The 27690-nt window shown below is 37.5% G+C and overlaps 4 protein-coding genes across 5 annotated transcripts; 1 reads left to right on the top strand and 3 right to left on the bottom strand.

The window, feature by feature from the left end:
- Positions 1–684: 684 nt before the first annotated feature.
- On the bottom strand, positions 685–2515 carry LOC141598767 (uncharacterized). The gene has a single exon (XM_074418528.1). The coding sequence runs from the start codon at positions 2097–2099 to the stop codon at positions 1053–1055; it is 1047 nt and encodes a 348-aa protein (XP_074274629.1). The 5' UTR covers positions 2100–2515; the 3' UTR covers positions 685–1052.
- A 464-nt stretch (positions 2516–2979) lies between these two features.
- On the top strand, positions 2980–3636 carry LOC141600168 (uncharacterized). The gene has a single exon (XM_074420351.1). The coding sequence runs from the start codon at positions 2980–2982 to the stop codon at positions 3634–3636; it is 657 nt and encodes a 218-aa protein (XP_074276452.1).
- Positions 3637–4823: 1187 nt separating this feature from the next.
- On the bottom strand, positions 4824–14264 carry LOC141598766 (CSC1-like protein At1g69450). 2 transcript variants are annotated; one of them, XM_074418527.1, is made up of 10 exons: positions 14005–14264; positions 12046–12357; positions 11764–11919; positions 11575–11638; positions 10184–10393; positions 8580–8878; positions 7994–8270; positions 7392–7679; positions 6055–6288; positions 4824–5286 (listed from the first exon to the last, which is right to left on the bottom strand). In XM_074418527.1, the coding sequence occupies exons 2-10, from the start codon at positions 12321–12323 to the stop codon at positions 5116–5118; spliced, it is 1977 nt and encodes a 658-aa protein (XP_074274628.1). In that variant the 5' UTR covers positions 12324–12357; positions 14005–14264; the 3' UTR covers positions 4824–5115. The 2 variants fall into 2 exon arrangements, with proteins under 2 accessions (XP_074274628.1, XP_074274627.1); XM_074418526.1 differs by lacking the exon at positions 14005–14264 and adding an exon at positions 13055–13244.
- A 925-nt stretch (positions 14265–15189) lies between these two features.
- On the bottom strand, positions 15190–26067 carry LOC141598765 (CSC1-like protein At1g69450). The gene is made up of 10 exons (XM_074418525.1): positions 25893–26067; positions 24422–24736; positions 23535–23690; positions 23336–23399; positions 23000–23209; positions 22123–22421; positions 21552–21828; positions 20942–21226; positions 16311–16544; positions 15190–15935 (listed from the first exon to the last, which is right to left on the bottom strand). Exons 2-10 carry the CDS (start codon positions 24700–24702, stop codon positions 15756–15758), a joined length of 1986 nt encoding a protein of 661 aa, XP_074274626.1. The 5' UTR covers positions 24703–24736; positions 25893–26067; the 3' UTR covers positions 15190–15755.
- Positions 26068–27690: the final 1623 nt, after the last annotated feature.

Raw genomic sequence — 27690 nt, 5'->3', positions numbered from 1 at the left:
CAAAAGATAACAGCTGCGGACAACCTCGACAGTCTTCGACCAAACTTCCTAGTGACAGTTGATGCAACCGAAGAAGCAACCAAAGAAGACAGTAGAGCCGATAAGTACCAAGACGATGTGAACCAAGTTAACGGCTTATCAGAAAAGAACATCCTCAAGAACATTGCCATGGATGCCAGGATGCCGAAACTGAGTTCAGTACACGCAGGATCTCCTGCCATATTTGTTTTCTCGCTTTTCGAAATATACGATTATAACAATGAGTTAGGAATAATAATACTATTTGAGAGAGATAGATGATTATAATTATGTGTATAAGGGTGTGTATTTATAGGGCTTAAATCTCTCGGTTTCTGCCTCGGCTCTGATGTCTCTTAATCTGAGTCAAGGTAGGTTTCATATATTTGATAGAAGTCTTATTTGTGTTTAATTAGGTTAACAAATAACAATGTGTAATTTAAAATTGGCGTAGTCAGATTATTATTAGTAAAAGCAATGAGGTCTTACATATTACTCGGTAAATCTGCGCTGTGTGATGCGGGAAGAAGCTCTGAGTATTCTGTCAATTCCTATATATGCAAATGAAGGCGAGGATAAACTGATATGGCTTTCTTCTAAGAATGAGGAATACGCTGTCAATTCGGGACTTTTCTTCTACTCGAATGAAAATAAAGCTGCACATTGTATGGCTAACTATACGCCTCTGGACTTTTCTTCTACTCGAATATGGGTGTATTCGTTCACAGATGCTATAGCGGACATTCACATGTATTGGATATTCAAAGTAAAATTAAGCGAGATAGCTTGTTTACATTCTCAATCTTCAAAATTCACTAGCAAAAACAATTCCAGACAGAGAAGCTAATTGTAGGTATTCAGAATCATGTGTCCTGACGTATCCCAACGGCTATTTGCAGATAACAACTTGAAACTCGACTATTTAAGCCACTGTTGATAACTTTCGCTATCTAGTTCGTGAATAAACTCCATCCCGGAACAAACGATTCTATCTGATAGTCGACTGACAGAACCCTGAACCAAGCAGCTATGGCTCAAGCAATGTCCTCCTCACAGTGATCAGAGGCAGCCTTAAAGTCTGCAGTAGCCATTTCAAGTATCGGCTGATCTTCGTCATCAACTGCTTCCATACTAAACGACCGACAGCTAAAGTAAAAAACTGCAGTCATCATAGAATCAACTAGCACCACAAAGGAATACATGAGCACCAGAAGAGGACCTTCCCATATTCTAGACGATCCGTCTCCATAGCTCAATGTTTTCACTCTATGCTCAAACAATCCCTGCACAAACCCCATCCCTATCGTCGACATAATGTAAATCACAAGACCCACCTGAGTTTGACCACTGATAAGAACCCTAGACCTCAACAACGCCTGAAGACCCGAAACATCCTCCAAAACTGACATCACCACTGCAACATTGCAAATTACAATTGCATTTGCAAACAGTATTGAAAACATAAGCCCAACTACCATTCCCGGGTACACGATCAAATCCAACTCAAACCCTAATATCAGAAACACATTGCAGACCGCCAGGAAAAGCGCAAGGAACAAAGTAACAATCCCAACAACTGTCATACATCCCCAAACATATGTCACAACAACCCTTCTCCATAACTTCTTAGCTACCACAGAAAATACAGTTGCATCAAACTGCTTCTTACAGTAAGTACAGTCTACAGAATAAACAACTGCAGTTTTCGACAAAAGCGACAGTGTAACATACAATGGAAAACACACTGCAATTGAAACAGCCAGTTCCGAAAACCGTTGACAAAACAACTTTACAGCAGAATTTAATGGCAATCCAGTAGTTCTAGCAATCAACAACAATCTTATACTCAATCTCTTAACAATAGTATGATCAACTAATAAATTTGTTAATTGAACAGCAGAAACAGGACAAATCAGTAATGCTGCAATTAACATAAATCCTGCACAATTAAATCTCAGAATCCTAACACATTCCCTTAAAATCTCTAATGCACTACTTGATCTGAACTGATGATAATCACAGTAATTACCCAAATCAATTGATAATCCATCTGTACTGTTTTTACCATCACATTCTTCCATTTTTCACCTTTTTACCACAAACCCAATTTGTAATTTCAGATTTTGAGCAATATTAACCTAAAAAGATTAGATCTTTAACTGAAAAGAACATAGAATAATCATAATTTCAGACAATTATAGATCACCCACTTCATTTTTCACCTTTTTAACATAAACCCAAGTTGTAATTTCAATTTTTGAGCAATAATAACACTGATTTATAAATGGTAATGATGGAAGTAATGATTGAATTGATGAAAAAGATGATACCTTTAATTGGTAAAAATGAATTTGATGAAGTAATAGAGTGAGGAATTACATGAATAAGGAGAAGATTTGTGGGAAAAATTATAATTGAAGTAATAATAAGTCATCAGAAGCAACTACGTAGTGTCGGTAGTCAGCTGAATCTAAGACTACGCATGTGCTGTTTTTTTTTTTTTTTTTAAAACGACATTTTCAATTCTCCGTCCCGGTTAATGATTATCGGATTATTGTTGGTTTCTCTTTTGGAAAAGATTTCAAATAACGATAATTATTGACGGGAACGGAGAGAGTAGTAGTTAGATGATCGGATCAGACTGAAAGACAGACGAAAAATAAATTAGGTAGACTAACGACTTGATCTAGGATTGGACCGAACTCGATTTTTTTTGGTTTGGTAATGGAGCGAAAACTAATAGAGGAGAATGAGTATTGACTAAAGAAAAAAAACCGGTTGTGTCCGTTGTGTCAGTGTCATGTCGAGTCGGGTCTTCATTTGTTTCGGGATTGTGGGGTAACAAGGGGTGTGTGGGAGGAGGTAGAGCTGCTGGGTGAAGAGGGACGGGGAGCTAGCACGGTGCGAGATTGGGTGGAGGGGTGTTGGCGTGAGTTAGGGAAGAGGGAGTACGGGTTTATGATGGTAGTCTGTTGGGCGGTATGGGAGGCGAGGAATAGGGTTGTTTTTGAGGGAGGACGGGTTGAGGTGGCTGAGGTGGTGAAAAGAATACATCGAGTCGTGGAGGAGATAGAAGGGGAGTTGATGGTGCGGACTACGAGGAGTGGTGGGCAGCAGCTGGTTGAGGGGATGTCGGGGGGCGGCTGGAAAGGTCCTGATACGGGATGGGTGAAGCTTAATGTCGACGCGGGAGTGAAGGATGGCGTGGGTGTGGGCATTGGAGCTGTATGCCGTGACAGTGAAGGGAAGGTGCTTTGGGGCATGGCGCATAGTCGGAGGGAAGTGTGGGAGGTACATGTGGCGGAAGCTGTTGCAATCTTGGAAGGACTAGAGCTCGCGGTGGAGAAGGGTCATGACCGGATCGTGGTGGAAAGTGACTGCTCGCAAGTGATCGAAGCTTTGAGACAACGCAAGAAGGGCCGTAGTTTGTTTACTTTTATTATTAACGATATTTTACGTTTGTGTTTTTCTTTCATTTCTGTTTCTTGGTCTTTTACGAGTAGGCGGAACAATGCGGTGGCTCATGAGTTAGCACATGTAGCGCCGGTAGGGTCTGGTAGAATTGTTTGGGTCGATAAGCTACCTGAGCTTGTTGATCGGCTTATTAATTCGAATTAATGCATGTACCCAGTTGGGTTTCAAAAAAAAAAAAAAAAAAGAAAAAAAACCGGTTACACAGGTAATAGTCTAGCTCGTTTTAAGAAGATTGAATATAAATATGAGATTATTACAAGATTAACTATAGGTGGGATTATTTGGAGGAGATACGTTAAAGGTCGGATTATGCTTGTTAATTCTTCCTTCTGTATATTCGTATATTGGTTTCCATGGAACGTAAATACGCCTTTGTCGTAATACAGAGGGATCGAGTATGTATTATTCCGTCTCACTTGCTATTACAAGTATTTTTTTTTTTCTTTTTTGGCAGCCGTAAATAAAGAGTTCTTATACAGATAACATTTGACTCATTTGGTCAAATGCACTTATTTTGCTGTCGTAATATTGATTGGTAATTTATCTCACAATTCAACTCGTGCGTTGATTAAATTTAGCTGTCGTACTCGAAACGAAATATAAAATTCGTAAAATTGAGATTCATTCTAAGTTGGTTGTTCTTGGGTGCAACAAAATCCACCAAATGGATAATAATCTCACACTTTTCTTCACTTTGGTTCAACAACTATATTCCCTTTTCATGATCATATAAAAGGATTCAATATACATTCATATTGTTAAGGTCTAAAACTCGAAAAATGATCGAGCTAGACTTCGAAAATCATACTGAATTATTGCTAGAAGATAGCGATGTATGGCAAATCATAATCCATCCTTTGAACGATGAGTATGGAACTCGGTCATGCAAGGGTCGCGAGTTTTGGCATGCAAGACAAGCATTTCTGAGTAGCTACCATTTTCGACCTAGTCGAGAAAATGGCTTCAAGAACAAGCTCAAGAAATCGGTTAGGGATTTTAGTGAGGTGGTTGTTGAAATGGGTTTGAGTTATTGTCGTCGAAGCTTGATTAAACTTCGAAAGTTTGGTGTTAGGAGTTATCGAGTTAGTTTGGTTCGCCCGTCTCTGGTTTTTATTAGGTGTTTTATGCCACAATGGAACAAGCATTAGGTTTACTACTCGTGTAAGGCAGTTTTATTTATGCGAGCTATGAAGATGGTTTTTACTATACGGGTCATTATCGTGTCTGAGGCATGTAATTGAACGTACGTGTTTGTACATGCCCGATCACGAGAACCTGAAATACTCCGTGTATATATTATTGTGGTTGTTAATGTAAATTTGGTTCTTCGATTTTAAGTGACAAATCCGGTGAAATTAACAAAGTTTCAAGAACGCGTACAAAAACTCGATTGTGATGCTATACAACAATACACTTGACTATTTCTTGTTCTTTGTACAACAAATACATGATCCTTGACCTCTGTCGACGATTACAGAAATACGCTAATTTACAGGAAAAAAAAAGGGACTATTTCTAGTACTCTATGCAGAAAAATAAACATGCACCCCTTACATAAAGCATGATTGTGAAATTATTTACTGAAAACCTGCTGAAAATGGGTGATATTAATTTATACACGGTTCAAACAGATGAAAGGAGCGGAGCAGTATGGTTATCGGAGTGATTTGGAACTCTGACACCATCTGTATCAACAGGCGCTAAGGCGGGATCCCTATAGGCAGTCATCAGCTGATGATAGAACTCTAGCATTCCAGGATCATTTGCATCTTCTCTGTCCCTCTTTAACAAACTCTGAGATAATATAGTACAAGATTAATCCAAAAAGATGTGTATAACTCCGACATCATAATTTCAGTTACAAAAGTAATTCTTCTCTTGAATAAAAGGCCACAAAGGGTGAAAAGCAATTTAATGATCATTGTAACTAGAACATCGAAAATTTGTTGAAGACAGGTTCATGCTAAAGTCGGCAGATGAGTATTCCTTACTTGAAAGATGTAATCTTTCCCAAAGGGCAAAATGGATACTTATTTACATTGCAGCAGTCGAAATACAGAAACAATAAAAGTTGCTAAAATAAGCTTTGGACCCATGCGGCCATGCCCTTACTCCGAACTGAGCTCATTTTGATGGTATGAATATAGTTTGGGGTTGACTAACAAGAATCGTCATATGGAACTGTCAGTATGATGTAGTTGAGTCCAAGTCCTAAAGAAACTATACAGAAAATAACGATACTCAATTTCGATATTCTTGATTCGAGGGTCACGGAAGGATTTTGCATCCTCTAAATCCAAGGTTTGAGGAAATGAGGAGTTCTAATGAGACAAAAAGAGCTACAAATTGTACCAATATGACCCTTATATATTCGTTTGCAGGAATATTACGTCTACCACGGCTGTTCCACAAACATTGGTTTCAATGGAAGTGGAAATTCAGCTACAGTCAGGTCAATTCAAAAAAACTTAAATCTTCTTTTATCAAAAAAAAAAAAAAAAAAAAAAAAATAATCTTCTAAAGCTAACATGCAGCAGTGCAGTACAGGCAATGATGACGCACCTCAACAGAATAGGCGGTGAAATTGGGTAGGAAACGTTTTCTGCAGTACTCATTAAACAGAAGCGTCAACACTGGAAGGGGGAACATTATTGAGGATCCCATCTCGAGCTTCTTCACAGTAAAGATGCCCAGAGCAATTGATTGCATCAGTAACAGAGAGAAAATCATGGAATTGTGAACAAGAGGCCAAAACTTCCCAGCAGTTTCAAACTTTGGGGCATATACATTTATGAACTGCAGCAACGTTTAAAGTTTAACAGTGTGACCAACATACTTAAAACATTTGAGGCCAACAGTAGATAACCTTATATAAACGAAATAGCATAAAGCGAAAAGGAAACACACATGTAGACCTGGAAAGAATTCAGCAATTTGCCATCAAAACAAACAGTTAACAATCATGAGACTGTGGATACAGATTTTGTTCTATGATTCAGGATTTCAGGGAGGATTCCAGCTACATTTTAGCTTGACAACATCGAGTATTTTTTTTAATGGGAACATCCTAAACATACTACGGAGTATAAAGTAAGAATTATTCCCCAAAGAAACACTTAACGTGTCTTCAACAGGAATCTTACTCGACAACTTACTCCAGTACCTCAACTATCAGCACCAACAACAATAACATTACCCAAGTAATGTTTTTGCTGAGCTGCAAAAGTTAGAAAACCACCACATCTCGTGGCGGTTCAACTTTTCTAGGTTAACTGTAGAAAAAAAGAAATAAAATCAGCTAATTTTATTAGTCATGCCATGTGGTGGGTTTATTTATACACAAAAACAGCCATGGTTTATTGTATAATCACCATTTGGCATAGCATTTTTTGAGTATGATACTACGAAAAAACCCACGCAAGGTGGCGGCGTTTCCCTTTTACTCAACATCCAAATTTCCTTACCCATGGAATTAACTTCAACAGTCAAGACCCACCCTTTTTGCAATTTTTCTATTTAAAATTGTGAGCTTCATTTTGTTAAAAAAATAAAACAAATTGGATTACCATATTGTGAATTGCTTCAATAATTGCGTAAGACATGGTTCTCGATATAAGAGCTAACAATTAAGTGACCATTTTGCCATAATTCAATATACTAGCCAATTAGTGGTGAAATTTTGGCTCAGAACGGAAATGGAATATCAATCAACAACCAAAAAAGAAAAGAGATACTCTCGTAAATGAACAATTCATTTAACTATAGAAGGTTGCAACTGAACTAAAAAGGAGGTAAACACACTCAACCAAATCATAATCTATTAGTCTACTTCTGGACTGTACTTGCAGCCGAAGAATATACTAAATAGTACAAAGCAGATAAGGGCAGAGAAATCTTACCTGATTTTTGAAAACTATGTATGCAATGGAAAGGTATACCAGCAAAAAAGGCAACATCAACGGGGCCAGAAAGAAGTATGTGATACCCAAAAGTCCAAAAAACAAAATCTTGGGGATTTGCTTATGATAACGAATGGATGGAACTTCAAATTCATCGGCATTAGTTTTCTTAGAGCAGCAGCAGCAGCACCTTTTCAATGTGCTTTGAATAACTTGTTTGGTACGAAAGAGGTATGATGAGGTGCTGGTCCATCCCGAAGTGACAACATAAGCAATAAAGAAGGATGCCTAGAGAGATACCAAGAAGACTATTAGAAAGATATAAACATACAATTTTGAGGGATTTTGGCAATATGAATATAGCATCTATGTTGTTCCCGACTCTTCATATTACCTCGCGTCTACTGCGTACCCATATCTGACACTCGAAACTTTAACATGGGTATGACCCTTGGAAACTTCATCTTTAACCAACCACATGATATATTTTCATCAAAAGCCTAATATGACACTTAGACACTCACTAAGCCACAACAACATAGCATACCAGGCTCACAATGATAAAACAAGTCAAACTTCGACTAGTTTTGTTGAGCTCTTACCTGAGCTGGGACAGCAACAGCTAATTTTGTAGGAACGTTTTTGACATCAAGGAGTTCCTCAAGCTGAGTATAAACTGATCCAGAGAGTACATTTGCAAAAAAGACATTCCAAATCATAAACCAAAAAAACTTGCTGCATGCACTTCTTTGTATCTCACTGTGAGATACATGTCCTTGAATTGATGAAAGGAACTTCATTACAGGAGGTATCAAAAGTAAAAACAGCTTGAGGATTAGATTTGGAAGATATCCTGTGACAATTTGGCGGATGTATTTCCTGCAAGAGCACAAACAGAACTTACTAACTGATGTTCCAGTTTTGTTCAATGTATACTCCACAAAAGAAAGCATTATAACTAAATTTTCTTCTTTGGAATATTTCCAATTTGTATGTTATTTATGATCATTATTGTTTCTGATCCCACATCTTTCATCAAATGGATTTTCATTTGCATCTTTTTTTTTTTAATGTTCTTTAATTGGTGTAAAACAATTTACATGATTATCCATGGACGAAAGGAGTAATGATAAGCAACAATTCGGAGACAAAACTATGATCTTCATTCTACAGAGTTAGAACACTTACGTAGACAATATGCTGTTAAGGAAGGGGAAATAAACCTCCAATTGAGACAGGTTGGTGAGACCTTGCACAAGCATAACTGGTAAAATAAAAAGAACCGTCACAAGAATGTATGTCACTATTATCACCACCTTGAGCAGCCATCTTCTCAAAAATGATGAATGGAAGACGGCCCAGTGTACATCATGAGGTTCTGGAGCAATCTCTCCGACCCAATCTGTGGGCTTATCCGATTGTTGCAACTGTGAAGCAATTGTAGCACCATGACGAGTTCTGAAGAATACAAAAGCAGATCGAGCTTCCTTCACAGCATTGATAACACCATGATGGAAAACGTTGTCAGTAGGCGCATACAAATATTCTCTCATTGAAAAAGAAGGTTGTCATTTCAATCTTGCCAAGTGTAAGGGTGAAAAATAATCAACATAATATCTTCAACCATGCATAATATCTTGGATTACAGACTCTACACAGCAATAAACAAACTTATATAAACAAGAAAGTCAAATCTAGTTACAGAAACAAAAAGGATGTCAAAGGAGTTCGATATCTGTGTTTCTTTTCTCCATAAGTGCTATAAATATGCTTGGTGGTATAACTCCATACCATAATCATTCACCAGGGAGATCTCAACTAAAAAATATATAACCAACTCAAAGTAACAAGATGTCCATTCACATGCCAAAGGAGTCAATAATATATGTAAAACCCCAAAATAGAAGTCCACTGTCACTAGAGGCCCACATGTTTGCAAAACTTCGCAATTAATTGACTAACCATTTCACAAAATAAGGAGGATTTCTAGTAAAGTTCTCTATATACATGTATGTTATTACTCCTCAATAGCACACTACAAGGTGCATGAATATCACCATACACATACCAATCTGGATTTTTCCACTGTTTCGAATGAAGCCAAATACTCCCTCCATTCAACTCCACACTACACCTATTCCTATTTGGGACATTCAACTCCACACTACACCTTTCTAAAAATGGCAAAATAAAGGTCCATATTGTCCCAATTGGACAAGCATATTTACATAAAATGCCATTCAATAGCCTATTCTAATTGGACAAAGCATTTTTACTTTCCACCTATAGTACCTTTTATTATTTTCTATTGATTTCCTTAATATTTGTGCAAAAAGCTAAAGTGTCATGTGGAGTTGAATGGAGGGAGTACTTCATAAGCAAAATGACTCACTAATGACTAAAATGGTTGTGTTTCTCTTACTGTGGAGCATCAGCCATTTGATGCAATTTTTATGATGGGTCATCCGGAAACAATTTGTTCGTGTTTACAAGGGTAAGAATACTACCATCCGACCCCCTCCCCCTTACCCCTATAAGCAGCCTTGCGGAGCCCTTGAGGCATTAGGGTAATAGTATTGTTAACGGACCAATCTGGATGCATTCTCCCACCATATTTATAAATGTATTAGGTGAATATAGTAATTGTCTCCCTTTATTAATTTAATACAGTATTATTTTAGGAATTATGGATTTCAAATCTCAACAGTTATGCCACAGACTATTATCTTAGAAAACATATCTCCAAACAACTAAAAGACAAACAATCAGTGGAATTGGTAGAAAGGGCTTACAACAAGCTGCTTTTCACTATCCGTCCGATGAATCACCACGTGAGACAAGTAGGTATAAGGATAATAATTCATAAAGAAACTATCAACAGCCTTACTGACACCGCTTCCAGGAGGTACAGGGATACCACGAAGTAATACTGTAAATTGATGCGGCTGAGGCTTTGATGAATAAAAATATGCAACCCTCTTTGAACAAATATAATCGTATTCCTGCAAACCATTAATAAACATATCTTATGTTGAGAAAATAAAACCAGTTTAAAAACGTAACGAACAGAGTGCTTCTTATGGAATGAACCTATGTTGAAGACATCATACGATGAAATGTTCATCACGTGTGAGTGTCTCACATTAATTAAAGAGAGGAGAGTTGTTCACTAAATAAATCAAAGAGCTACTTCTCATATTGCCATTTGTTTTAGAATGGAACCCCATTTGGCTTTACGAAGTGGACTATCTCCTCCTATAAAGGTGCGGTTGAGACTCCTTTTAAGAGGAATTTCACAACCTATCATGTGTCCAAGATAACATGAAATGCATCGGGTTTATTTACAAACAAGAATCGACCTCTAAGGCTCTCTCTACCAGAGGCAAAAAGAGTAACTAACAGACATGAGCATCAAAAGTTGATTGCTTAAACAAAAGAAATATGTTTAGACTCTAGACCTTACTCTAAGCAAGAAAGTATCCATTGGGATAAATTTAACTTAACGTAATCTTAAGATATATGAGTTTCCTCCAATGGAGTCCAAGAATTCTAGTTCGGTAGGAAGTTGTATGTCATATACACGAAATAGAACATATACAATGTTTTCTAGAAATTCTTATATTTCTAAATTGTACGGAGAAGGCAAGAACCATCATGCATAATACTTCTAACAGGGATATTGTCGTCAAGCGAGGTTAGCAGTATGAGTTTACTTAAATTGAAGAAAATACGGCATCAAAGAGGGCAGTGAGAAGGGAAAGAAGTCACGTAAAAGATTGAGCTTGATTCTGCTTTTGTCTTACCATTTGCTTTTTCTACTATAATTTTGTTTATTATTCATACTTTAAATCCTCTCACTTTAATCTCTTTTTTTATTTTCTTTCCCAAAATTTTGAAATACATTTTCTTTTGGGTTATTATTTAATTTATTTTTTAACATTTATTCACATAATTGATCAACTCTTATAAAAAATTTCACATTTTATGACTTTCTTTTTCTCATTTAATTTGTTTTGACTATTCTTTTACCCATGTTCTCTTTCCATTTTTTCAATCATTTTATATCTCTTAACGGATACAAATGATGATCCATATAGTAGCCGACCCAAATCAATTTTCCCAAATCAGTTTTGACAAGCACTATGTTGTTGTATATTAAAGGACAATGGCAGAGAGAACTTACATGATAAAGAAGGAAGCAAACAAAGCCAGAAACCAAATATACAGCAAAACAGTGTACCCACAACCTGCCATAAACACGAAGCTCATTACGAAGTACTACTTAAGTAAATAAGTAGTCTACTTAATGTGATAAACACACCTAATCTGAATTACTGAAATCAATAACAGAGATTCCTCAAAAAGTAATTACCATTTTGAACCATTGTTTACATTAGAAATGGTAAACAGATCCAGGGTCGCAGTGGGGATATCGTAAATTATGAATGCCGCAACCTGAGTCCCTGCTGCATTTATAGGAAGAAGTACAAAAAGACCTAGAGCCCCAGCAAACAGAAATACTTTCATACTGCAAACACGTGTAGCAATAAATTAGAAACTTCACGAAAAGAAAGATCTTCAGATGAAACATCCATTTGCGACAACTGCTCCTGATTCTTAATACCAGCCACAAGAAATTTTATGACTTAATTACCTGAAGGTGATAATCCGAATAAAAACTACAGCATCCAAGCCTGAAGAAGATAATAACTCCTCCTCCGAAAGTCTCCATGCTGCTCTTACCCAGGTAGTGGAAAATTTAAGATGTTGCAGAAAATAATTAGTCCGCTCAAGCCCTTCTGTCGCTAATACGCGTGGAATATACACATAAAAATTCCCTGGCTGATTTCTTAAGATGGGATATAGAGTGAAGTATAATATACAAAGGCAAGAGTTTATTCCGACAGATGTTAGAAGAGCAGACACAATCATTTCTGAAGGATCTCACCAAACATCCACAAACAGCCTGCAAAGATGCATTTGAAGTTGTCACTAGGAAAATAGAACTTAATTTGAGTACAGATTAGCTGAAATTAAGTCTACGGTAACCAAACTGACATAGCTCACTTAAATCCACCCATGATTCAATAGAAGCAATCAATATACATCAGAAAATCAGGGTTCATAAAAAGCTCAATACTACCAGAGGCTGAGGGTAATCTTACACCTTGTAATGATCTCACAAAATGGGAGCTATACTACAATTATCTGCTAGCTGACATATGCATTCGGTGATTTTACGGTGCAAATGATTCTCTAACTAGGGGTTATATTCTTCCTCAAATCCACTAGTAACACTCTTGTCTAGGTTATTAGCATAACTCAAGATAACATGTTTAGCCATTCTATCTCCAGTAAGAGGTGTACCTCAAATCTGTTGCTATTAAACTTCCTTGCCAATTTTCAGAAGCAAAAAAAAAAAGGCATTTTTCATCAATCACAGTGCTTTAACACAGTTAACAGTTATCAACCTAAGCTGATGTTAGAGGCCTAATCAATGGTTCCTATACCTAATGATCTTCCGGCACATTCATAGTTTCATACTAAACAAATGCATTTCAATAGTAGTCAACTGACTAACACAACTGCACAAGCAAGGAAAAACCAAACCAAACCCAATATTTGAATTCAGTAAATAATAAAAACACGGAAAAAGAAGAAACCTGAATTTCAGTAATTGACCCTCCAAAGTGAAGTGTATGTTTGACGAATTTGGGAGTAAAGAATGTAGCTTGCAAGGATGGTTTATGATTTTGTATTTGTTTCCCTAAAAACTATTCAAGTCAAACCTTTTGGAGATTTTTTAAATCAATGACAATGATGGTTATGTTGTTTGAAAATTAGTTAGTGCACAAGTATTGCAGCAGAAGCAAGAGGTACTGTCGTACTGAGGTAGGCATTAAGAAGAGTATAGTATAAGGTATTGGGTTCAATCCCAATTTGTTTGGATCGATACAAACAACAGAAGGAACTTGCATTTCTAATCCATGTTTTGAAAAGAACAAAATATACTGTACGAGATATGGTGTGGTCATCCCCTTCCCCTAACAATATTATACATTCCCCATTTCCCAACCCTCTAACCAATGCTCTTTGTCGCACATGGTCAAACCACCTTAAACGATTTTCCTTCATCTTATAATCAATTGACACAACACTAACTTTTTTCGAACAGCCTCGTTTCTTAATCTATCATGTATTGTATGGCCGCACATCCAGCAGAGCATACGCATTTCAGCTACCCTCATCTTTTGTATATATCCCTATTTTACAGCACAACACACAGTACTATATATAAGAGTGCAGGCCTAATTATCGTGCATTATGTCAAGAAACCATCTCAATCAAAAGCTTAAGCTGATGGTTGAAATCCCAAGATCGGTTTTATATTCTAACACATTAGAATTTACCCTTTAATCTATAAGGCACACCGCACACCCAGATCACATTCATACTAAACCTAATTAACAACTCAAGTTTGAAGTAGAAATTAAGCTAGCTAATTTTCAATACTAAACCAAACCCAACATATTAATTCATCCAACTATGCAAATAATATCATAAGAACACAATGAAATTCAGTAAATTAGTAAAAACCCAGAAAAAATCAAACCTGATACTCAGTAATTGACCCCCAAAAGTGATCAACAAGCTTTATTTTGATAGATTTGGGAGTAAAGATTGAAGCTTGCAAAGGGTGTTTCATGGTTTTGTCTTTGTTACCCTTAAATTGATTAAATTGATAGCAAGTCAAATCTTATGGCAATTTTTAAATCAATTTTTAAATCAATGAAAATGATGTTTATGATTGTTTGAAAATTCGTTATTGCACATGTATTGCAGTTGGGGTTGGCATTATTAAAAAGAGTAGATGCGAATACTCCTTCGACACGGTCGTGTTTGTTTAGGTCGGATCACTTTGGGATTTAGCGGAATTAGGGTCGGATTAGATTGGATCGGGTAATCTGGGTTTGGGTCATTTTCAAATCGGTTATTATCAAGTTATTTAAGAAAACGGTCAGTTTTCAACAATAAACATTCGCTCGGTAAGAGTGGGGTCATTTGGGCCGGGTTAATTTCACAAGGTCTAGATGTCAGGTGAGGCGAGTATAAGAGCAATTTTTCCAAGGTTGAATCGGGTATGGGTAGAGTTTTGGCGGTGGTGGAACAGGTGTGAGTATGAGATTTGTACATGCTTTGGGTGATAGGGCGGGGGTGAATTTTGCATCATACTCACTTTACACCCGCTTATCTGCCAATTATTCTACAGGTGATGAGGCATTTTGAAGAGATTTTTGTAGAACAATAATTGACGTTTAGAAAAGAAAAATATAATCTGTAAATTTTATCTATATTGTCATATTTTCTATCTTGGGATGTTCTAATGGAATATGATATTTTAAAACAAAAAGAAATAGATTAATAATAATAATAATAAAAAAAGCAAATACCCAATTACCTGTAGTCTTGCAGAAAATAACAGTTTTACAGTGACAGGGATAATTGCCTAATTGGGGTAATTCTAGAGCCTAGAGGTTCAACATATCACTGTAGTCAACTTATTTTTATGTACCAATATACAAAATAACCCAAAATACAAAATAAATAGTGAACTTATTTCCATTGTATTTTTTTCCCTCTTTAATATGGAGTGAGACATGTGAAATAATTTGGGATAATGGATAACTATGATTAAGTCTACCCTCAATCATTATAGATATAATAATACATGTATGCATGATTTATCGATATAAAGTGCGTTGGTCAAAATAAAATATAACAAGTAGGAAATAAAATATGAATAAATACAAGGTATGAGAATTGTATTGATCACATAATTTATCGAACTGTGGAAATTACATGTATTATCTACACCCTCAAAATAAGGGACAAATTCCTAATTAACGGTCCCAAGAACTCATGCGAAAAACTTAAATCCTATACACCGAAATTGCTTTAAAAAAAAAGAAAAATAAGGTTTCGATTCTCTAATCAACCAAACTGAGCAGTATGACTCGAGTATCGACCTTGTATAACAAATCCGCTAATCCATAAATTCTATACACAAAAATAGGCAATGCCGATATGCTTTGCCTCATACAGTGACTTCACAGCATGCTTCCATTTTGAGACGAGCCTTAAGATTATATGCTTGTAAGCAGGCAGTGGCGGAGCAAAGGAGGTTAGTAGGAAATGCCGCCTACTCGACTTTGAACTAATACTATTTGTGTCTTGTCGGAATCACAAAATGAGGCTTGTCATAGTGGTCTCCTTGCCTCGTCAGTTTTCACCCCTAGAACTCAAACCTTTGCTATTTTGCTGCCCAAATATTATTTTCTGGGGTGATCGTAATTTATACAGGGTTTAAATGGATAAAAGGAGCGAATCTGTAAGGTTATCGGAGTGATTTGCAAATCTCAGACCATCGGTGTTTGAAAGCTGATCAGGCGATAAAGCGGGATCCTTATAGGCAGTAATCAGCTGATCAAAGAACTGGGGCATTTCATGATCATTTGCATCTTTGCTGTCTCTCTTTATCAAATTCTGAGAAAATGTAGTAAACTCGATTAATTCAAGGTATCAAATAGAATGAGTGAATGACCAAACAAAAATGTTACTGTAGTTCCTACATCAGATTCCATCAGTAACAAAACGGCATAACAACCGTAAATATATTTTCACTTGAATCAAAAGCCACAAAGGGTCAAAACAGAAGCGTATAATCAGTTCCTGATGGAACCACAGTAAACTGGATCAACCACGGCTATTCCACAAAATAAGAAGTAAAGATGGTTCACATTTTAATTCATTCCGTATAAAAATCGGCTTCAATGGAAGTGGAATATCAGCTAAAGTCAGGTCGGTTCAAATAATCTGCTGAAACTAAAATGGTGCAATACAGGTACATGGACGGCATACCTCAACAGAATAGGCGAGAAAATTTGGTAGGAAGCGTTTCCTGCAGTACTCATTAAACAGAAGCGTCATCACTGGAAGAGGGATCATTAGTGTGGATCCCATCTGAAGCTTCTTCAGAGTAAAGATGCCCAGAGCAATAGAGTGCATCAGCAACAACGAGAATATCATGGAATTGTGAACATTCGGCCAAAACTTCCCAGCAGTTTCGAACTTTGGTGAATATACATTTATAAACTGCATCAGTGTTTAAACACTGTAAATAACAGCGAAAGACAAAAAACAAAAGAACTTTCATAACACCTAGCAACAACAAGAACAACAACATTACCCACAACATCAAGGCTCTCGCCTGGAGGGATAAGGGAGGGAGAGAGCCAGACCATCAAACCTTTTTTAAATGTAATATATGAACAAAACAAGTCACAAAACCGCCACTTAGCGTGGCTGCTCAACTGTTCAATGTTTATTGTAAAAAAGGAAAGGAAAAAGATCAATAAAATTCATTAGAAACATCATGCCATGGTTAATGAAGCGCTAGCAAATTGCTTCACTTCACAAAGAGTCACGGCAAATTTCATGTCCCTAAGTCATTATATATATATTAAATGTGAAGAAAGCGCCCGACAGTGATTACTACGGTGATAAATAAACTCGTCCGGGTTACGATCTAAGTAAAAAGTGGTAACAGTGGAAGTGTAGGCTTCAGCATGGTAAATATCCCACGCTCCAATCAAATTCCACATCCGTCGGGCTCTATTTCCCCAAGGTTGGTTTATCACATACTAATACACTCAAATGTCCTTTGTTGCTCCTCTAAATTTGTGTGACCGCAGTGTGTGATTTACGAAACTTTTTTTCCGGGACCGTGGAATCCTGAAAACCGTGTGTATAACACTTCAATTTGAGCCGTTCGAGGGTCGTACCAGGCCATGTTTCTTTTTATACCAGTTTTTCTGTCACATGTACGGGGTCGCTTCAGAAGTTAACCTATTCGATTGCAGAACCAAATCACAAGTATTAATCCATTTTCAACAAGTATCTGATTTTTGATTTTTGTTTAAGGCTGTTTATCACATACCGATACCATCAAATGTCTATTAAAAATTGTGTGACCGCTTTATTTGACCCAAGTAAGTGCCCGTCTGATTTACAGACATTTTTATTCCGGGACACTTCAATTTGAGTCGTTTGGGGGTCATATCGGTCATGTTTCTTTTTTTACCGGTTTTTCTGCCACTTATCCGGGGTCGCTTCAGGAGTTAACCTATTCGACTACACCCCCAAATAACAAGTATTAATCTATTTTCAACGAGTATCAAATTTTCGCCCAAGGTTGGTTTATCAAATACCGACACCCTCAAATATACTTTGTTGCTTCTCAAAATTTGCGAGACCATCTTATCTAACCCGAGTAGACGTCCATGTGATTTACGAACATTTTTGTTCCAGGACCTGGAATCGCGAAAGCCGTGTAATATACACTTTAATTTGAACCGTTCGAGGGTCATATAAGGTGATGTTTCTTTTTCTACCGGTTTTTTCTTACACGTATTCGGGGTCGCTTCAGGAGTTAACATATTCGATTGCAGCACCAAATCACAAGTATTAATCCATTTTCAACAGGTATCCGATTTTTGCACAAGGCTGGTTTATCACATACCGATACCATCAAATGTCCTCGGTTGCTCGTTAAAAATAGTGTGGCCGCTTCCGGTGTGATTTAAAGACATTTTTATTCCGGGACCCAGGAATCCTGAAAACTGAAAACCGTGTATTATACAATTCAATTTGAGCCGTTCGGGGGTTACACCGTTCACGTTTCTTTTTCTACCGGTTTTCCTGCCATGTGTCCGGGGTCGCTTCAGAAGTTAACCTATTCGACTTCAGCCCCAAATCACAAGTATTAATTTATATTCAACGACTATCAGGTTTTCGCCCAAGGCTAGTTTATCGAATACTGGCACCCTCAAATGTACCCTGTTTCTCCTCAAAAAATTTGAGACCGCCTTATCTAACCCGAGTAACCGTCTGTGTGATTTACGGACATTTTTGTTCCGGGACTCTTGAATCCCGAAAACCGTATAAATACACTTCAATTTGAGGAGTTCGGGGGTCGTACAGGGTATGTTTCTTTTTTTACCGGTTTTTCTGCCACGTGTCCGGGCTCGCTTTAAGAGTTAACGTATTTGACTTCAGCCCCAAATCACAAGTATTAATCCATTTTCAACGAGTATCAGATTTTCACCTCGCCCAAGGCTGGTTTATCGAATACCGGCACCCTCAAATGTACTTTGTTGCTTCTCAAACTTTGTGAGACCGCCTTATCTGACCCGAGTAATCGTCCGTGTGAATTACGGACATTTTTATTCCGGAACCCTGGAATCCAAAAAACCGGGTAATATACACTTCAATTTGAGCCGTTCAGGGGTCGTACAGGGTCATGTTTCTTTTTCTACAGGTTCTTTGTTACACGTGTCCGGGGTCGCTTTAGGAGTTAACCTATTCGATTGCAGCACCAAATCACAAGTATTAATCCATTTTCAACAAGTATCCGATTTTTGCCTAAGGCTGATTTATCACATACCGATACCATCAAATGTCCTTGTTTGCTCATTAAAAATTGAGTGGCCGCTTTATCTTACCCAAGTAACTGCCCGTGTGATTTACAGATATTTTTATTCCAGGACCCTGTAATATCCCAAAAACCGTGTATTATACACTTCAATTTGAGCCGTTCGGCGGTCATACCGGCCACATTTCTTTTTCTACCGGTTTTTCTGCCACGTGTCCGGGCTCGCTTCAGGAGTTAACATATTTGACTTCAGCCCCATATCACAAGCATACATCCAATTTCAAGGAGTATCAGATTTTCGCCCAAGGCTGGTTTATCGAATACTGGCACCCTCAAATGTACTCTCTTGCTCCTCAAAATTTGTGAGACCGCCTTATCGGACCCGAGTAATCGTCCGTGTGATTTACGGACATTTTTGTTCCGGGACTCTGAAATCCCGAAAACCGTGTAATATACCCTTCAATTTTGAGCCGATCGGGGGTCGTACAGGGTCATGTTTCTTTTTCTACCGGTTTTTCTGATTGCAGCACCAAATCACAAGTATTAATCCATTTTCAACAAGTATCCGATTTTTGCCTAAGGCTGATTTATCACATACCGATACCATCAAATGTCCTTGTTTGCTCATTAAAAATTGAGTGGCCGCTTTATCTTACCCAAGTAACTGACCCTGTAATATCTCAAAAACCGTGTATTATACACTTCAATTTGAGCCGTTCGGCGGTCATACCGGCCACATTTCTTTTTCTACCGGTTTTTCTGCCACGTGTCCGGGCTCGCTTCAGGAGTTAACATATTTGATTTCAGCCCCAGATCACAAGCATACATCCAATTTCAAGGAGTATCAGATTTTCGCCCAAGGCTGGTTTATCGAATACTGGCACCCTCAAATGTACTCTCTTGCTCCTCAAAATTTGTGAGACCGCCTTATCGGACCCGAGTAATCGTCCGTGTGATTTACGGACATTTTTGTTCCGGGACTCTGAAATCCCGAAAACCGTGTAATATACCCTTCAATTTTGAGCCGTTCGGGGGTCGTACAGGGTCATGTTTCTTTTTCTACCGGTTTTTCTGATTGCAGCACCAAATCACCAAGTATTAATCCATTTTCAACAAGTATCCGATTTTTGCTTAAGACTAGTTATACCGATACCATCAAATGTCCTTGATTGCTCATTAAAAATTGTGTGGCTGCTTTATCTGCCCGTGTGATTTACAGACATTTTTATTCCGGGATCATGGAATCCCGAAAATCGTGTATTATACACTTCAACTTAGCCGTTCGGGGGTCATACCAGTCACGTTTTTTTTTCTACCGGTTCTTATGCCACGTGTTCGGGCTCGCTTTAGGAGTTAACCTATTCGACTTCAGCCCCAAATATTGACCCCCTCAAATGTACTCTGTTGCTCCTCAAAATTTGTGAGACCGCCTTATCGGACCGAGTAACCGTTCGTGTGATTTACGAACATTTTTGTTCCGGGACATGAAATCCCGAAAACCGTTACACTTCAATTTTGATCCGTTTGGGGGTCGTACAGGGGCATGTTTCTTTTTCTACCGGTTTTTCTCACACGTGTTCGGGGTCGTTTCAGGAGTTACACCAAATCACAAGTATTAATCCATTTTCAACGAGTATCCAATTTTTGACAAAACCGTCACCCTCAAATGTCTTTTGTTGCTCCTCAAACTTTATGTGGCTGCCTTTATGTGACCCAGGTAACCATCTATGTGATTTACATACATTTTTGTTTGTTCCAGAATCATCCTGAATACCGTTAATTATATACTTTAAGTTGAGCCGTTCGGGGTTCTTAGTGCGTCACATTTCTTTTTCTACCGGTTTTTCTGCCACATGTCCGGGGTCGCTTTAGGAGTTAACCTATTATGAAGCATCGCTATCCGCCGCCAAGGTGCAACACACGACCATGTTATTCACAGTCAATTGTAATCTATTAGTCTACTTCTGTACTGCATTTATAGCATTCACAAGTTCGGTCAAGAATATACGAAGTAAATAGTACAAAGCAGCTAAAGGGCAGAGAAAAGCAACCAACTTACCTGATTTTTGAAGATTATGTACGCAAGGGAGAAGTAGACCAGCAAAAAAGGCAACATCAGCGGTGCCAGAAAGAAGTATGTAATACCCAAAAGTCCAAAAAACAGAATCTTGGGGATTTCCTTATGATATCGAATGTATGGAGCTTCATATTCATCATCATTATTTTCGCTAGAGCAGCAGCAGCACTTTTGCAATAAACTTTGGATAAGTTGAATAATACGGAAGAGGTCTGATGAGGTACTGGTCCATCCCGAAGTGACAACATAAGCAATAAAGAAAGATGCCTACAGAAATACCAACAAGAGCATTAGCAAATTATAAGCATACAGTTGGGGGGGTTCTGGCAATATAAAGATAATATTATAAACACAAGCATTTATGTCATTCCGACTCTTGATATTGCTTCGCATACCATATATGACACTCGACACTTTCACATAATATGACACTTGGAAACTTCATTTTAAACCAACTACATGATATACTTTCACAATATAGCCGAGTATGACATTTTGGCAATCACTAGTGTTGGATTCTTCTACCGAACCTGGGTAGAAATTAAGCTGGTAAACAATTTCAAGTTTTCAATAAACTTTGTTGAACTCTTACCTGAGCTGGGACGGAAACCGCTAATTTTGAAGGAACGTTTTTGAGATCAAGGAGTTCTGAAAGCTGAGTAAAAACCGATCCAGAAAGTACATTTGCAAAAAAAATATTCCAAATCATAAACCAAAGGAACTTGCTGCACGCACTTCTTTGTATCGTACTCTGAGAGAAATGTCCTTGAATTGATGCAAGGAACTCCATTACAGGAGGTATCAAAAGTAGAAACAGCAGAAGGATTAGATTTGGAAGATATCCTGTAACAGTTTGACGGACGTACTTCCTGCAAGAGCACAAACAAAACTTACAAAATGACGTTCCAGCAACTTTTAGGCTCTCGCAATGAAGGAAAACTATATTTTCAACTTTGGAATCTTTCATGGATCGAAAGCTATTTGTGGTCATTATGATTTATGACCCCAGGTCTTTCACAACATGGATATTCATGTAGATATTACAATGTTCTTTGATTTGTCTAAAACAAACTAGAAGTTTATTCATGGACGAAGGGGGTACTGATAAGCATCAATTAGAAGACAAAAATATGATATTCAATCTACAGATGTAAAACACTTACATAGACAATATGTCTTGAAGAAAGGGGAAAAAAACCTCCAGTTGGGACAGGTTGGTGAGACCTTGCACAAGCAGAACTGGTAATAGAAAAAGAATCGTCACAAGAATGTATGTCAGAATTATCACCACCTTGAGAAGCCATCTTTTCAAAAATGATGATTGGAAAAAGGGCCAGTATACATCATCAGGATCTGGAGCTTTCTCAGTGACCCATTCTGTGGGGTTCTCTGATTGTTGCAACTGTGAAGCAATTGCAGCTCCATAACGAGATCTGAAGAATACAAAAGCAGATCGAACTTCCTTCACAATATTCATAACACCAAGAGGGAAAAAGTCGTCAGTAGGCGCATACAAATATTGTCTCATAACTAAAGAAGGTTGTCATTTCAAATCTTGTGAGGTGCAAGGATGAAAAATTAATCAACATTATATCTTCAACCACGTATATCGTCTTGACTAATGACTAACAACTCTACACAGCAATGAATTATCAAAACAAGAAGTCAAATCTAGTTACAGAAACAAAAATGACGTCAAAGGAATTTTGACGCAATTTTCTTCATGGGTCATCCAAAAACAACTTCTCTGCGTTCACAAGGATAAGGATGCCATGCGTACAACTCTCAACCTGCTATTTGCAAAATTGCAGGAATTCTTGAGAGGCAATGTTGTTGGTGTTGATGTCCCAATCTAGATGCATTCTCCTACCTTAATGATAAATAATTTATATGAATGTATGATGTTTCTCTTTTTGTTTATTTTATTTATTAATTTATTATCTTCGGCATTACAGATATGCTAGACCAATAACTTAGAAAACATAACATCTCCAAACAAAAAATAGACAAACAATTATAGAATTGGTAGAAAGGGCTTACAACACGATGCCAGCGACTATCTGTCCGATGAATCACAGCATGAGAGAGGTAGGTAGAAGGATAATACTTCATAAAGAAACTATCCACACTCTTACTGATACTGCTCCCAGGACGCACAGGGATTCCGCGAACTAATATTGTAAATTGACGCGGCCGAGGCTTTGATGAATAAAAATATGCAACCCTCTTTGAACAAATATAATCATATTCCTGCAAATTATAATGATGAATTATTTTAAGTCAGTGAAGTAAATCCTTGTCTAAACACGTAATGAACATTCCATTAATCTTTGAGTGCCTCACATTGATAAAAAGAAGAGAGAGTTGACCACTTACATGATACAGAAGGAAACAAACAAAGCCAGTAACCAAATATACAGAAACACAGTGTGCCCACAACCTGCCACAAACACCAGGTTTATCGTAAGTAATCTACTTGAAGTAGTGAAGAAAGGAAGACTACAGTAAAGAAACTGGACAATCTGAGTACTTCTTTTTCGAAATCAATAACAGAGGTTCCTCAAACAGTAATTACCATTTTGAACCACTGTTCACATTAGTAATGGTAAACAAATCCAGGGTCACACTGGGGATATCAGCAACAACGAATGTCGCAACCTGAGTCCCTGAGGCATGTATTGGAAGGAGTACAAAAAGACCTAGAGCCCCGGTAAAAAGAAATATTTTCAAACTGCAAACACATGTAACAATAAATTAGAAACTTTAAAAGAGAAAGCTCATCAGATGAAACCTCAATTCACGACAACTGACCCAACTCAATGGTACAGTAAAGAAGATGCAAAACTGCAACTACATCAGATCTTATTTCTTCGAATAAATAGACAGCGTCACTACACTGAAAAACGTAATAACATGTCGATATTTTTTCTTTTTTTAAAAAGGCCCTACTAACACAAGGGTAAAGACTCATTACTATTTGGTTCTGGATTATGATGGAGTAAAGCAAAATGGCTTACTAAAGTGGCTGCGCTTCTTTCTCTTGTGAAGTAGCAGTCCTTCGATGCAGTTCTCGACGCAATTTTCATCTTGGGTCATTCGGAAACAGCCTCTTTGTGTTTCTAACACAAGGGTAAGGCTGCGTACATCCGACCCCTCCTTACCCCGCAATTTGCGGGAGCCATTGAGGCACTGGGGTAATGTTGTTGTTGTTGTTGAAAAAGGCCCTACTAAGCGTACCTTAGACACTTTTAAAGACTTGAACCCGGAATTCCAAGTTTAACTTTTGTAACCATGACTCTGAAGAGGAAAACAGAAATGTAAACCCTTTACTAGTACAATAAGTATCAGTTTCCAATTAACATGCCTGTCTACCATTGGCACTTTGATCTTGAAGGGAGTATTATTCTAAACCCGACATCTTTTATCCTGAATATCAGCCATAAAATATTTTATGACATTTACCTGAAGGTGATAATCCGAATAAAAACTACAGCATCCAAGCCTGAAGTAGATAACAACTCCTCCTCAGAAAGTTTCCATGCTGTTCTTACCCACGTAGGGGTAGGTATCAGGCGTTGCAGGAAATGAGTACTCCGCTCAATCTCTTTTTCCACATGTGTATGTCGTGGAATATACACATAAGAATTCCCTGGCTGTTTTCTTAAGATGGAATATAGTGTGAAGAATAATACACAAAGGCCAGAGTTTATTCCAACAGATGTTAGAAGAGCAGACACAATCATTTCTGAAGGATCTCACCAAACATCCATAAACAGCCTGCAAAGATGCATCTGAAGTTGTTACTAGCGAAACACGGACTGAAAAAAACGCGCTTAAATCCACTTAATAACTAAAGGAAGCCATTTAAACAAGCTATTTATCCCCCTAGTGTAAAACAAAATAGGCTCAGAATCAAGATCACTAGTTAAAGGTCCATAAACACCTTAATACACAGCTTACACCTTCTGATGATCTCACCAAATCAACGGTATACTACAATGATCAGCTAGCTGACATACGCATTCTGCCGATTTTACAATCCATGTGACTATCTAACTAGGGGTTATAATCCTTCCCGAATCCACTAACAACACTCGTGCATTCCATTCCATTTATCCCAAAGTTACTGTCCCATTTCTAGCTGGGTAATAATAGTCAAGAACTCGGGGGTAAAACATTTGGGCAATTCTCTCTAGCGCGAGACATGCCTCAAATACAACGCTAACATCCTCAAATCAAATAAGGGTTACAGTGTTACACATCTCTAGCTGGGTACTTAGGCTTGGGTTTAAAAACTGTTAACATCAAAACTGCCCTTGTCGAGCCTTCTACACCAAAAAAAAAAAAAAAACGCGAGAAAGTCGCAGTTTTACAAGCTGTAACACGAAGGTGACCATGTTTATGATTGAATACTATCAAAAAGCACATTTTCAGTCATCTAATTCATTTTCCAGCAGATTTTATACTAAGCTAATCAACAATTAAAATAAGGGTTGCACATATCTTGCTGGATAATCAGGCTTGAGTTCGAAATCCGTTAGCATCAAAACTGCCCTTGTGTCGCATTTTTACAAACTATAAACTAACTGTAAGTCTGTAACAAGAAGTTGACAATATCTATGATGGAATACTATCAAAGATCACATTTTTAGTCATCTAATTCATCTTCCAGCAGAATTTATACCAAATTAATCAACAATTCAAATTTGAAAAGTCATAAATTGAGCATGATCAAGGTTTAGCTAGGCACTCATTTGTCGAGAGTAATAAATGAGTGTTTAACCAATAAAAAGACCGTCTCAAACTTCAACAACACTAAACTGAAACTAAACCCAGTAAAGTAATTCCACCAAAACATGAAAATTATTAGTTAATCACAATAAAATTTAAAGCCCAATAACAAAATTAAAGAAAACCCAGAAAAATTAAGTACCTGAAATTCAGAAATGACCCTTAATTGAATTGGGAACATGAAAATTTGATTAAAATTGGAGTATTTGAAACTTGCCAAGTCACAGGTGGGGCACAAATTTTGTCTGTTGTTGACCTTGAATTGCTTAAAATGGTGAAGTCAGGATAAATCTTGTGGAGGTATTTAAATCCATGATAATGATGTGTATTGATGTTTATGGTTTATTATAAGACATAGAGGTCGGCACAAATGGCCAAACGGTACACGGGTCATGGTTTCGAATCAAATTTGTCCGCCACCCGGTGGCGCCCAATCTCGGCGCCACCCTTTCACAAGCAATAAATATGGACCCCCAAAATAATGGATAAATCTCATAAAATAAGTGGGGAGCCCAATAATAAGGGATGCATGTGAGAGGGTGGCGCCAAAATTGAGCGTCACCCGGTGACGCCGTATCATTATCCCTTTTATTTTAGTTATCAACCTAAGTGGTAATTAGGCCTCTTAACTTTGTTCAATTGTAATTAAGCCCCTTAAGTTTCACCAAAACTGAAATTCAACTCCATTTTCTTAATTTTCACCAAATTCTTATATTAAAATCACTTTTAATACAATTTATCAAATATATATAAAATATTTTGTTTTATAATTTCAGGACTTTTATATTTATATTAAATATTTAGAGTTTTTTTTTTAAGTTTTATAGTATATAGACAGTTTATTATATATGTTTGAATAAATATGTATGCAAAAGTGTTCGTCAATGATTAATAAATTATGTGAAATTCGCAAAGTTGCAATTCGTAATTTTTAGTATTTAATAAATTGTTCAATACTAATATAAAATATTTTTAATTAAAATTCTTGTGAAAATTTTAAAATGGGGTTGAATTTTAGCTTTGGTGAGACTTAATGGCTTGATTGCTCCAAATAAAACTGATGGGACCTAATTTCACAATTGAACAAAATTAAGGGACTTAATTACCACTTTCGCGTTTATTTATCAAAATTTCAATTGGTTATCGTATGAACTTTATTAGACAAGAACTTGTTTATATAAATCTAACACTGTTGAGCGGCAAGTGTAATGTATTTAATCTAAATAAAAGTCTCAATATCATGTCGTGTCCAATCACAGTGTTATGTGCCGCCGTGCCGGACAAGTGAAACATAGGCAAAGGCCGCAAAGCCAAGTGTTAAACTTGGAGGTGGTAATCGGGTTGTTCAGATTGACTTCGGGTCAGATCATATTGACTTCGGACATATGGGATTATCGGTCATGAACTCTTGACTACGTATGGTTGCATACGGCTTAGGTTAGTCGGGCGAATTCTTAATTCAGACTTCAACGGAGTCTACCCTCTAGTCTCTACAGCCTTGTTTGGATGGGAGAAGTATAAGGCCCATCTAATGCGGTAGATGGATTGAAATTCTCAACCCATATATCCCAAGTCAATCCAAATTCTCAACCCATATATAACCCAGGTCAGGCCCATGTACTGTTTTGGGCGGGGCGGGTTGGAAATTTAGGACCGGGTCAAGGCCAGGCCAAAGGCGGGCCTGATAATGGGCTGGTCGAGCGGGCTAAATTGCCTAAAATAACGGGCCAAGAGAGGGTCGGACCGGTCAGCCCGTGCTGTTGACCAGCTCTACTTGTATTAACACATAGCCGATTCTTGCAAAGTCGGGTTCGATTCTTACAAGTCGGGTTTAGTTGGTTTGAAGAGATTATTATCCAACTATTTGGAGGGAAATTAGAGTAAAGAAAAAAAAGAGGATAATTAGTTAATTACCTACCTTGGATTGAATAAAAATGAAA

Source organism: Silene latifolia, chromosome 9 (genome assembly GCF_048544455.1).
Source record: "Silene latifolia isolate original U9 population chromosome 9, ASM4854445v1, whole genome shotgun sequence".
In the NCBI taxonomy this organism is placed as follows: domain Eukaryota; kingdom Viridiplantae; phylum Streptophyta; class Magnoliopsida; order Caryophyllales; family Caryophyllaceae; genus Silene; species Silene latifolia.
This window is presented reverse-complemented; position numbering and strand designations above follow the sequence as displayed.